The sequence below is a fragment of the Lonchura striata genome, chromosome 2 (genome assembly GCF_050655825.1).
Source record: "Lonchura striata isolate lonStrDom1 chromosome 2, ASM5065582v1, whole genome shotgun sequence".
Classification (NCBI taxonomy): domain Eukaryota; kingdom Metazoa; phylum Chordata; class Aves; order Passeriformes; family Estrildidae; genus Lonchura; species Lonchura striata.
Genome location: NC_140704.1, coordinates 115,409,822 through 115,422,516, shown reverse-complemented (window position 1 = coordinate 115,422,516; position 12,695 = coordinate 115,409,822). Strand labels below are relative to the sequence as shown.

Sequence of the window (12,695 nt, the reverse complement as noted above, 5' to 3'; positions counted from 1 at the left end):
AGTTTTGTATTTGACATTTAGAATGCATTTAAGCTGGGCCTTAGCTGTACCCCAATGGCTGATCTGGGCCTGGATGCTTTGGAAGACTGGTCAGCTCACATCCCCAGGCATATAATGCAACCCTATTACAAGGATGTCCTGCCTCTTCTTGATGGTTATTTGAAAAGCTCTACATCTACAGGTACATACATGCAAAAAGTCGCTAGTCTTAAGGAAGAGGAAAATAATTTTTTTCTATAGATGTGGACATGCCATACCTTTTACTTAGGTTGTGCACTTTCGTGTTTGGAACAGTATAACTTCCCTTACACCCCAAAATGCACTTTTTTTTTAAGCTAGGATTTACTTGCTTCTGCTGAACAATCAGTAATCTTTGTCATTTTATTTATTATTTCTGTGTCATATGTCCTTTTTTTGCTTAAATTAGCTTAGTTTTACTAAGAGACTTATTTTCCTTAATGAAGATTTTAAACGAAAGAATAATTGTCACATTTTAAAAATAAAAATGGGAAAAAAAAGAGTGTGGTTTTTTTTTTAATGAAACTATGAGTAGGTGCATGAGATGCTGGTACAATAAACTGGTGTTGATATGCTGGTTTTTTGTTCCTCAGTTGAATCCCAGAATAACTGGGAAGTAAGGAAACTTTCTCAAGCAGCCCTGAAAGGACGTAATAAAGTTGTGATACAGCGTATAAGAAAAGCAAAGACATTTTCAGTGGTAAGAACCCTCTTTCTTTTTACAGTTAAATGTTAATCGCACTGCTTCTTTTCCTTTCTTGCATGCATACTTTTTTTTTCCAATGAGAGATAGTTCTATCTTAGATGAGTTTAATGAATTCCATTCTAGAGTGTGGCTCAGGAAGCTATTACATCAGCACAGCTGGAAAGATGTCATATTCTGGGGTGAGGATGGGAATTAAGCAGGGAAAGGGGACTGAAGAAATACTGTAAGTCAGTATCACCACTAGACTGATACATTATGGCAAAAAAAAATTTTACTCCCAACACCCAAAATCAACAAAAATTTGACTCCCAACACCCAGCTTAGAAGCTTTGCAGTAGACAATACAGTTTTGTGAATGTTTAAGCATTTGGGGGATTTTTAATTGTCTTGTGGATAGGCTTACAGTCTTTAGAGGCCAGCATACATATTACTTTGTCCAGTGGCCTCTCAAATGTAAGTGTAGTTTTATTCTATATTCTAATACACAAACTAACTTGGAATAAGGCTCTTTTTAGATGTGACATTACTCCTATATATAGAACTCTTTCCAACCTGGTTGTCTTTAAACATGATGCTCCTGGAGTGAGTAGAGAGCTACAAAGATGATTAGAGGATTGGAGCACCTCTAATGAGGAAAGGCTGTGGGATCTCAGGCTGTTTAACCTGAAGACTGAAAGGAGACCTCATCAATATCTATCAGTATCTGAAGGGAAGATGTCAGGAGGATGGAGCCAGGCTCTTCTCAGTGGTGCCCAGCAATGAGGCAAGAGGCAGTGGGTAGAAACTGATGCCCAGGAAGTTCCATTTAATATGATGAAGAACTTCTTTACTGTGCACCGACTGAGCACTGGGACAGATTTCTCAGAGAAATTATGGAGTCTCTCTCAGTGGTGATATTCCATAACTGTCTGGATGCAATCCTGTGCTTGTGCTCTAGAATGACCCTGCTTGAGAAGGGAGTTTAGACCAGATGACCTGCAGTGGCCCCTTCAACCTTGATCATTCTGTGATTCTGTGAAATGAAATTAGTTAATTTTGTATCCTGTACAGGCTGCTCTGAAAATCAGTTGCCTGAGAGAGGCACTGTTGAGTCTGGAGAAAGGAGGCTCAGGGGAGACCTTATTCCTCTTCACAACTATCTGAAAGGAGCTTGTAGCTGGGTGGGGGTCGGTCTCCCAGGTAACAAGTGGCAGGACAAGAGCAAGTGGCCTCTGGTTGTGCCAGAGGGAGTTTAGACTGGATATTTGGAAAAATATCCATGAAAGAGGTTGTCAAGCATTGGAACAGGTTAAGCGGTAGAATCATTATCCCTGAAATGTTCAAAAATATATGGGTGTGGCACTTGAGGACATAGTTTAGTGATGAATGTGGCAGTGCTGGGTTAATGGTTGGACTTGATGACTTTAGAGGTCTTCTGTAATCTAAATGATCCTGTGATTCTGTATAGGTACAGGATCTAAACTATAAGTTCTGGAATCAAAGCAAATGAAAAGAGCAATTTTGCTTCAGGTTTGTTTCTGTACTGTTATGTTATTCTGTAGGTATGTGTTATCTGTGATAATAAAATTTTACTTGAGAAATGATAATTGAAAGCTCACAAACTGCAATGAAAATGCTTTCCAGTCTTGCCCTCTTTTGTTTACTAAACTAAAGCTCCTCTGTTGTTTGATACAATTCTTCTCCTCATGGTTTCATCTTGCCATCTGTATTTAATAAGGGCCATAAGACCTTCATTTACTCTGTAAACCAAATTACTTCTATATAGAAGTAACTGTTCTTTCACTAATACTAATCTGTTTAATTTTTTAGGATAATAGTTCCTCCTTGGAAGCGGTAAGGACTAGAGTGGCACGCCTTCTTGGATCTTTGGGAGGGCAGATTAACCACAACTTAATTACAGGTGAGTATCCTGTTGAAAATATTTATATGTCTCTGCTGCCTCTCTTGAAATTAGATTTCATTAAGGCCTCAACACCACTTTTGTATGCCTGTTTTTTGTTGCTTTCCTTTAAACCAAGTTACTGTTAATCAGTTTGGGAGTTTAGTAGAGCAAAAGTATATAATACCAACTTAATATGGAGTAGGGAAAGTGTTTAGGAAACTACAGGTGAAAGCAAAAAACTATGCATCTAAGTATATGGTTTTATTTATTCCACTCTTCATCTTCTGTCTGCAAAGCGATTTTAAAATTTTGTCCCAGTTTGTAGCTCCTTGGTACTTATTTCTATATCTACTACATTCCTCAGTATTTAAGAACTACAGTCATGAATTGTGTAAATCTCAGCAAGCTTACTTTTTCACTTGTGAGTTTAAGGTACATCATGCCTTTAGTATGTGTGGGTACTACAGTTCCATTTGGGTGCTCCTCAAAAAAAAAGACAACATTTTCTCCCTTTCTCTGTCCAGTCCATGAACAAGCTTTATAATTGAAATATTAAACATGATGCAGTCTAATACAAATGGAAAACAATAGTGTAATCCCTGACCATGAGATTCAAGGGATGAATTCAACACAAAATTTAGTTAATCTAAAAATTAATGAAGTACTGTGCACTTTTTTCTTTCTTTGCATGCTTGTGGGTTTTTTTTCTGTCTTTACAATCAATTTTCTTTCTGCCAAGTACTTCTCTGTTACTTACTCAAAAATACTGGAGGAAAGTAGCGTTATTCTCTGGAAATTAAATACAAAGTGTGGTCAGATTTTGCTAACCAAATTTATAAATATGGGAATATAGGGAGAGAAGGGCGTAAGTATGCCAGTTTTCCTTGAAGGGAAGCTATAAATGGCTGTAAATGTAGTCATTTTCTGTGCAATTGCAGGAGTCAGTATGTTGGATCTTGTCTGATTCACCTTCAAGAATTTTCTGTAACATTAGAACACAAATGCATTATATTGAATGTCTTACAGAAGTATTCTGAATCAACTGTGATTCAATGTCTTCTAGATTTATTTGTTTCCTAACTTAACCTGTATTGAAACTGGAGACTGCTGTAACTGTCACCTGAAACGTTGGCTACATATTTTTCAGTAATTTATAAAGCATTAGCATTGCATGGCAATCTAACTGAAGTTGGAAGGTTATAGATTTTTTTGACTGAACTAGGTAAATTCTTGCTTTATGTATGTTGTATTAATCTTGTTTTCGTCTTTCAAATGCATCAGCTACCTCTGCAGAAGAGATGATGAAGAAATGTGTATCCTGGGACACTGAGAAGCACCTGAGCTTTGCTGTACCATTTGCAGATATGAAGCCTGTCATCTACTTGGACTTATTTTTGCCTCATGTGACTGAACTGGCTCTTTCTGCAAGTGACAGGCAAACAAAAGTATTGATTTTTTTCTACATCTTGTTTTATGCTAGCTGATAAAATCACATAAAATAATGTCTTCCTTGTTACTACAGACCTGTTTTAATTAATTTGTAGGTAGCAATGTGCTTCTTTGATGCCCTTGATTACACTGTTCTAAGTGTTTAGAAGCTAAAGAGCAGAAGTTGCTGTAAGCTCTGTCAGACAGCATTGTGATTGATTTAACATAAAGATAAAAATTTTAAACTAGTGGATGTTTTTAAAGTAGTGTTGTTTGGCCTCCTCCTAATGCCCAGCCTGTGAACTTGTGGGCTCAGTCCAGCAGAATACTTAAGCAAATACTTTGGTGCTGTGCTGGATTGGGATGTTGATACTCAGACTCCAGACTGGAATTATCCTTGAAAACACTATGGGTAACTTATCTGATGATGAACTTTTTCCAGCTGATATGTGACTGCCCATAACTGAGACTAAAACATTAGGGAAAACACCAGTTAGTATGTGTGCAAATTATTCCCATCTGTTCCTGGAATAGTGCTTTAGCATAGGTGTGATTTCTCAAGTACACCCTTCATGTGACTCATTCACTCCTGCCCACAATTTTTTCTTCTCTGTGAAAGTAATGGATAAATAACCAAAGGGATTTTTAAATTTCAGGTTGCAGCATGTGAGCTGCTGCATGGCATAGTCACATATATGTTGGGGAAAGCCTCTCAGATGCCAGAAGGCCATCAGGGTCCCCCACCTTTGTACGATTTACATAAGCGAGTGTTTCCAGCTCTGCTTCGTCTTGCTTGTGACATAGACCAGGTAAGCAGATTTATTTATATGAATTTTAGCTTGTTCAAATACCTTTAAGTGTGAGAATTAATGAATAGTTTTATTTAGAAGTTTTCTTAACATGTTGGAGTTGGTTTTTTTTTTTCCCAAATGAAGAGTATTTTGTAGGCTGAAATTCTATTCTAGGAATGGATCATCCAGATTTTGGGAGTGGGGTTGAAGCCTTTTCAAATATTTCTATAATGCAGTGTAGTTCAGAATACCTGAGAGAAGTGTACAGGAGAGATTCATGTTTCGCTGAGGGAGTTTGTGGCAGTAACCCTCTTTATCAGCATATTTAATTTCTATTGTCTTTCAGTAAGAAGTTAATTGGAGGTGAAGTTGATTGTTTTGATATTGAGTGTGTGCAAAGCTGCACTCATAGGAAAAGCATTTAGGAGAGAATTTGTAGCTGCCTCTTCGATACCTAGAGATGATACATTTCATTTAAACACTTGAAGCTAATATTTCTCCTCCTTTGCACAAAACAGAACAGACATGTAGGTTCATCTCCACTGAAATTACAGGGTTTTGTGCCTTTTGAGACTGCTGTTTGGACCCTGGCATCTGCATCTATTTTTAGATCAAAGGGATTTTGTGTTCTGTTAAAATAGACAGGAAGCTGTGTTAGCAATTTAGGTGAAACCTCTTTTGCTGGTGTGTGGCTGAACATAAACCAAGGGTAAATTACGTCTGGATTTGTGGTCCAAGCCACAGGCACTGCAGTTGAAGCATGTGTATATGCATAAATAAGTATATTTGGTGTTTCTTCCTTTCATGCTAATAGTATGACACTAATCAATCAGATTGATTTACAGGTAGAATTGTTGAAATCCAAGAAGTTAGATTAATGGTAAAAATAGTTTTTTAGATCTAAATATGGATTAAGAAACAAACATCCCATTTCCCTCATTGTGTATTGACCCATCAGTCTGACAATGTTCTTTGTCTCAAAGGATATTACTTAAAGTAAGCTTGGAGGTGATGAAGACTAGCTGAATAGAAAGCATCTAACCCATTTTAATTGTCTGGGTTTTTTTGATGCTTGGTATGGGAATGTAATATGAAATTGGTTATTCATTTTATAGACCCTTTTTCAAAGTACTGCTTTTTATTCTTGCATATTAATAGCAAAGTAGCATAGAAATGTATTAGTCCTAGAAACGTAGTTAATGTTTGCTGTTTTCAGGTAGCAAGACAGTTGTATGAGCCTTTGGTCATGCAACTCATTCACTGGTTTACCAACAACAAAAAATTTGAGAGTCAAGATACAATGGCACTCCTGGAAGCTATCCTGGTAGGTCGTAAGTCTTTCCTCTCTTTTCTCTGTGCCATGTGACTTCATTTTTAACTAGCATCATTTTACTGCTGAAGCAACCAGGAACACACGAACAGATAGAATGGCCCCTTAACTATTTGAAAGAAAGAAAATGGTTGGTTGGTTTATTTATTTATTTTCTAATAACCATTTAATATTTCTTAACTGAGATTTGGATGATGAATTTTTCTTTCTTTGGCATTCTCAAAATGCAGGTATATCATCTTCAGAAAAATGAGACACTCTTTATCATTGGTTTGAGCTATGAACAACTGAAGCACATTCACCATTCAGCCCCCTGAATGCCTTTGTTGTGTGCTTAATTTTTCTCTAAGTATCTTTGCCTTTATGAGCTGCAAAAGTTTTGCATTCAAGACTAGCTTTTCACTGAACAGAAGTGGTTAGTGGTAAGGCAGGCTGAGAGGATTGGAATACTTTTTCTTAAGGAAAGTCAGTGTTGTCACATCATTTCTTATGCAGAGGAAGCACACGCATCAGAAAATGAAGTGAGTTACACTGTTGGCTGAGACAGGAATAGAAATCCAGATCTTTAAGGTGTAATTCAGCACTGTGAGGGCTGAAAGTCCTGCCCTTCCCTTGGACAGTAGCAATTTTGTTAATTTCTGGTAAGCTGTGAGTACAGTTTTTTAATTTGCAAATAATGCAATGTAGGTAAACTGCTGTAATACTGGACAGAGGCAGTGGCAGGGTTTTTCTCATTCTTGAGATGAAATAACCTTGTGTAATTTCAGAGTGGCATAGTGGATCCAGTTGACAGCACTTTGAGAGATTTCTGTGGTCAGTGCATACGAGAATTCTTGAAATGGTCTATCAAGCAGACAACACCGAGACAGCAGGAGGAAAGCCCAGCAAACACTAAGTCTCTTTTTAAACGGTTGTACAGTCTTGCTCTTCACCCCAGTGCTTTCAAGAGGTTGGGTGCAGCACTTGCTTTTAACAATATCTACAGAGAATTTAGGTGAGCAAGCAGAGCTTGAAACAGTAACTAACTTGGCCTAAATGTTCAATGAGATAAAAAGCTCATATAGTCATCCACTGACACTCATTCTATTAATGTATATGGTAGCTGTAACATTCAGTTAATTCAGCTTATTTTTAATAATAATTTTGTTGTTGGGGCTTTCTGTCTGTGTGAAATGTATGAAAATTAATTTTTATCACAAGTTTATAGGAAGTTTTTATGCCTTTTCAGGATGCTCAGCAAATTTCACTGCTATTTTTTAAACTGGTTTAGATTTACTTTTTGTGCAAACGTCTTTTACAGTCTAGCTCTACAGTATTTAATTTGGTGGTTTTATTTAGGGTATTACATTTAGTGCTTCTTCAACTTATGTTTCTCTTGAAATATTTTCCTGTTTTTTGAAAGGGAAGAAAATTCTCTGGTGGAGCAGTTCGTATTTGAAGCACTGGTTGTTTTTCTGGAAAGCCTGGCTTTAGCCCATACAGATGAGAAGTCATTAGGTGAGCTATAGTTAATTAATTGTGGAATGAAGAAGTTATCTTTGGAATCTTGGGTTAAAACCAAAAAATTGTTAACTGTAAGAAAAATACATTTGCTTATTTCTGCAACAAAGGAAGAATTCTTTTTCATTATCAGTAGAGAGGTCATTTGATATCTAGTTAGGAACTCTTTGAATCAACTCTTTGCCATGTATAAAGGTGGAATATTTTGAGCCTAGGAGGAAGAACCTTTTCATATTTACAATGATTTACAGTTTTGTAATAACACTAAAAATGCTGGTTGTGCTTCAGGTTTGAGTTGTGGTTTTGCAATTACATGGTGTAAAAAAATGTAGCTTGATGAGAATCAGTCTATTTTTATATAACAAACAAATGCTAAAAAAATTGTCATTTTGATATATCTATGGAATATTTTCACTCTTCTCTGATAACTTTTCCTCATTGTCTTGTCATTCTTTACAATAGTATGTAGTTTTACGAAGATCCTGTGACCTCTTTCACAGTATTAATGATTCTTCAGTAAATCTACTTTTCTCTCTTTTTTTTTTCCATACTCTTTCATCAATTAATAGTAATTAGAACATAAAGCCAAAAGTTGGTGTAACAAAACTTAATTTCTTTCAGAGGAAGAGTTCAGGATATGGTAGAAGTGTCCCAGAAGAATTACGCACATGGGAAAATTTTGCAGTTTCTCTAAGCATGATCAGAGAAAGTAGAATGCACAATTTTCTACCAAAGGCCTCGGGTTGGCTCAGGCCAAGCTGGCCTGTCTGGTGTTTTGTGATTTTGTTCTGCATCTTTGAAAAATTTACTGTAGAAGCACAGAGTAGGTGGGCTAATAGACATTATCATCTGTGTAAGTCTCTTGCACCATGTCTGCAGTGCTATCTCAATTCATTCAACCAAATTACTGGCATTTTTTTAGAGATGTCAATTCCCTCTCTCCAACAGGTACTGCCCAGCAGTGCTGTGATGCTATTAATCACCTGAAGCGCATAATCAAGCATAAAGCACCTTCTCTAAACAAGGAAGGAAAACGGCGGGTACCACGGTCAGCTATTTGCATTTATTTCCATATTGCATTTTAATAAACATGATCAGTAGTTCCATTAAATGCTTGGGATTCTGAATGAGGATTTCATTCTATGACAATTGCTGATCCAGACCTCCTGATATTGTCTGTTGAACCACTGGTGGGAAAACACTGGATATAATATGAGAGGAGCATGATTCTTTATTCCAGCATGGTGAACTTGATTTAGTTTAGCAAGAAGAGGCAGAAGAGAAGAGCATGTGTCCTTCACAGCAGTGTGTATAATAACATTACCACTGGTGCTACAAAGCACTTGGAGGAAACTCCTCCAAAGCTCTTTGTTCTTGCTGTTGTTAAATTTCACCAGAAGCAGGACAAGCTGCAATGGGATAATCAGCAATTAAAGAAAGGAAACAAAAAAGATAAAAGAAGCACAAATGGATTCTGTATCAGGGTGGATGAAGCTCTGAGTCACCTGGCTGACCCTGATTTGATCAGGAGGTTGGATTAGAGATCTCATTAGTTGCCTTTAACCCAAATTATCACATGATCTTAAAGAAACTGGCAAGTGGAGTTTAGATTTGGGTCACTGGTGTGGCATTTGATAAGTTATGAGATGAGATGATTATGGGGATGGAGAAAAACTCTGCAAGCTTATTTAAATTTTAATCTCCATTTTACCTCTTTGAGTTTGCAAAGAGAAGAGAAGATACCTGCTTCTGCATTTAAAATTGTTTTCTACAAGGACTATGCTTTGGGGATCCCAAGCAGAGTGAGGAGAAGGGAAAGCAGTGCCAGACATGATGGTGGTAGAACGCTTTCAGGTAGTGCAGAGGGGTGGTGGTTTGATAGATAAAAGGGATTCGTAGTGCTCACGGAACATTTTGATTTTATTCAGCTGGGAGACTATTGCTTCTTGGTAGATGCCAAGAGGACTGTTAACCCCTAATATTTTTGTGCAGGGGATTCCCAGCTACTAAACCTGTGTGTCTTCAGGACATTGTTATCTGGCTCTTAGTGCAATGTGGACGACCTCAGACAGAGTGCCGACATAAAGCCATGGAGCTCTTCTATGAATTTGTTCCTTTGTTACCAGGTACTTTAAGTCACAGTGCACTGTTATCTTTGCTTTCTAAATTCTGTGCATGCCTTCCCTCTGTGTTTTCTATGCAAGGTAGTAACCACTCAGTTCACTCAGTGTTATTGAATAGAAACAGAGTGGTTGCTTAGATTGCAAATTGGGTATTGTGAGAAACTCAGGGTTTGATGGATATTTTTGGGCATAGAAGAGACTTTTATTGCAGACTTACTTCCAGGCCCAAAACTGCTGTTGTGTATCCAGCTAAAAAAAGTGAAATTTGTTGATGGGGAACTATGAATGTCTTAAAAATTGGCCTCTTCCTTATGGAAGGAAGAGAAATGTGGGAATCTTAGGAATGTGGCCAAGGCTAAACTAGAATCAATACCTTCTCTGCTAGAAGACCCAATTTAAATCACAAAGTTGTTAGTTCCTTGCTAGTTTGAAATGTGTTTTTCCTAGAAAATTTATATTTCTGTTTCTATTTCTGTCAGGAAACAAGTCTCCATCTTCTTGGCTGGCTGATACTTTAAAAAACTCTTTCCTCATTAGCAAATTTGAAGGAGGTGGCACCGATGCCAAAAGTCCATCTGGGATCCTTTTTCAGCCAACTCTCCGTGGCATGCAGGAACCCTTCAGTTTACATGCTGTCATGCAGTGGATGGACATGTTCTTAGCAGCACTGGATTGCTACAATACATTCTTTGAGCTGCAGCTTATCAAACTTAATGAAGTACTGGGTGAGTGATTAAGTGTTGCATTAGGTTCATTCGTGTGTGTTACACAAAGCCCACCCAAGATGAGTTCTTAACTTGGACTTTAAGCTCTTTTCTCAAATGTACAATAGACGGTTTTGCAAACTCTCACGAAGTTTTCCAATGATAGTTGTAATAGGATGGGGATTTTTTGTTAAGTACTATGTATCTTAAAATGTTTCCTTTTAGCCCTGGAAATACATCTTTGCATTTCTGAGTCATCCACTTACCCAGCAACTCCTTTTAGTCTATCTCATCATCAAAAGTTATTCTGTACAGCTAATTTCCCACTGCATAGAAAAGCAATAGGTTTTTATCATATTTTTCTTGACATCCTTCTAAAGCTTTTTACCTGCTGTTGATTAATAGCTGGAGGAAGCTATGAGAAAACAAGGCACCTTTTCACTTCAAGTCCCGTACATGTTACCTTTCTTCAGTTCCTGATGCATCAAGTGCATCAAGTCCAAAGGCTGTGTTTGAATTTTGGTCAGGTGAAATAATAACACCTTGTGTAGCCACTGGGTCTCCCAAAAGGTTTTTCTTTCAATTATTCTTTCAAGCTTAAACAAAATGCTTTTGTTCAGCGATATTACAGATTCATAGTCTTGTACAGTTTCAGGTGGTCTGTCTGTCAATGTTAGGTCTGTCTTGATTTAAAACAATACTGTAAGATCATTGTTGGTTGCAGCTAGCATGAGGCTAAGTCAAAACTAGGGATTAGAAATTTTTATCCAATTTATTACATAAGCCTAAATCATCATCATTTTTAATAAGTGCTTGTAGTGGCTAGTTGCTGGAGTGATCACTAAGTACCACGCTGTCTTACTGTTCTATTGCCCAGAATGGTAATATTTAGAAGTGGCATAGAGCTTTCAGAAAACACTGGTGTGAAATGTGCCTCTTCCTGTTCGTCATCTCAGTTTGATTGTTTTCTTCCAAACATGAAACAATATAATTTCAAATTGGTGTAATTCTTTCTAGGTGTAAATAAAGGTTCCTCATTCTTGCAAGCTGTGCAGTTCTTCCTGGACACTCTTGCTTTGCATGATATCCATGCAGCAGAGCAGTGCTTTGATAGCAGTTTGAAAGGCAGCATGTTCAGTCCTCAGGAAAGGGACATGTACAACTACAGCAAGTGCACCATTATAGTCCGGATCATGGAGTTTGTCACCACCATCCTGGAAATGTGCCAGCAGGATTTCTGGAAGGTAGGCTCTGAAATCTGTAATGGATAAAAGATACTAATTTTATATGTAGTTAAATATATGTGTTCTGTATATGGAGTACTTGCAGTGAATATTTCCTGTATGATTCCTGATGGCATTAAATCTGTAGAAGCGGTTGCTGCTTAAAAAACAGAATTGACACAATCTGACTTTCTTGAATTCAGTATAGATATTCAGGTTTCTCTCTTGGTCTCTCTATTTGATGCAATAAGTCGTATTTAACTATATAAGGTATAATACTTATGAGTACTTATGAGACTCTTAGGAAATTTACACTCCCAGGTTTAGTTCTGAGACTGTGATTGTCTTGTCAGCAAATCTCCGATAGTGTGCACAGAGATGCACATCAGGATTTACAGGTGTATAGTCAAGACTGAAACAGGCCTATGTGGTTTAAAAGATCTAACTTGCAGTTTGGTGGGATAGCATGCATTCTATATCCATGTTTATAGATACCTACTTTCTGTGCATTAGCATAAATGTTTGAAAGTTGGATATTTCTATAGAGAAAATCAGCAATAATAGGTACTGTTTCATGTTTGGTCATTTGAGATAGGATTAATGGTAAGTTAGGAAAAATTAAATAGGGAAATCTGAATTAATTTTTCAAGTTTTTGTCTTATTTTTTTTTCTTTCTAGCTGCTTGAGAAGGAGCTGCTAAATGCAAGCTTTATAGAGCTTGTGGTGATGACAGTGTGTGATCCATCACACATAGGCTTTAACACAGCTGATGTGCAAGTCATGAAAAACCTCCCAGATATCTCAGTAAGACTCATGAAAGCTCTGATGAAATCTCCCTATCAGGAATCTTTGAAATTGTGCATAAAAGAAAGAATCACACCACAGAGGTAAGTAGGGGCTTTCTGGTAAGCATGAGTCCAACGAACCCTCACCGTGGAAAATAAATAATGTCTGTGGGTGCACTAATGTGACATTATTCCTTCTCTTTCC

General features: G+C 37.3%; 1 protein-coding gene across 4 annotated transcripts in view; it reads left to right on the top strand.

The window, feature by feature from the left end:
• PRKDC (protein kinase, DNA-activated, catalytic subunit) overlaps positions 1-12,695 on the top strand; it is an 80,540-nt gene that overhangs the window by 16,333 nt on the left and 51,512 nt on the right. For all 4 annotated transcript variants that reach the window (XR_014953402.1, XM_085573789.1, XM_021536576.4 and 1 more), the window contains exons 21-33: positions 22-181; positions 612-718; positions 2,534-2,624; positions 3,888-4,051; positions 4,691-4,843; positions 6,042-6,149; positions 6,923-7,149; positions 7,558-7,652; positions 8,604-8,703; positions 9,648-9,781; positions 10,258-10,503; positions 11,500-11,726; positions 12,384-12,592. Coding sequence is in view for 3 of the 4 variants with exons in the window: in XM_085573789.1 (XP_085429915.1) it covers positions 22-181; positions 612-718; positions 2,534-2,624; positions 3,888-4,051; positions 4,691-4,843; positions 6,042-6,149; positions 6,923-7,149; positions 7,558-7,652; positions 8,604-8,703; positions 9,648-9,781; positions 10,258-10,503; positions 11,500-11,726; positions 12,384-12,592 (2,021 nt within the window). In the remaining variant the exon portion in view is untranslated. The remainder of the gene's footprint in view (positions 1-21; positions 182-611; positions 719-2,533; positions 2,625-3,887; positions 4,052-4,690; positions 4,844-6,041; positions 6,150-6,922; positions 7,150-7,557; positions 7,653-8,603; positions 8,704-9,647; positions 9,782-10,257; positions 10,504-11,499; positions 11,727-12,383; positions 12,593-12,695) is intronic.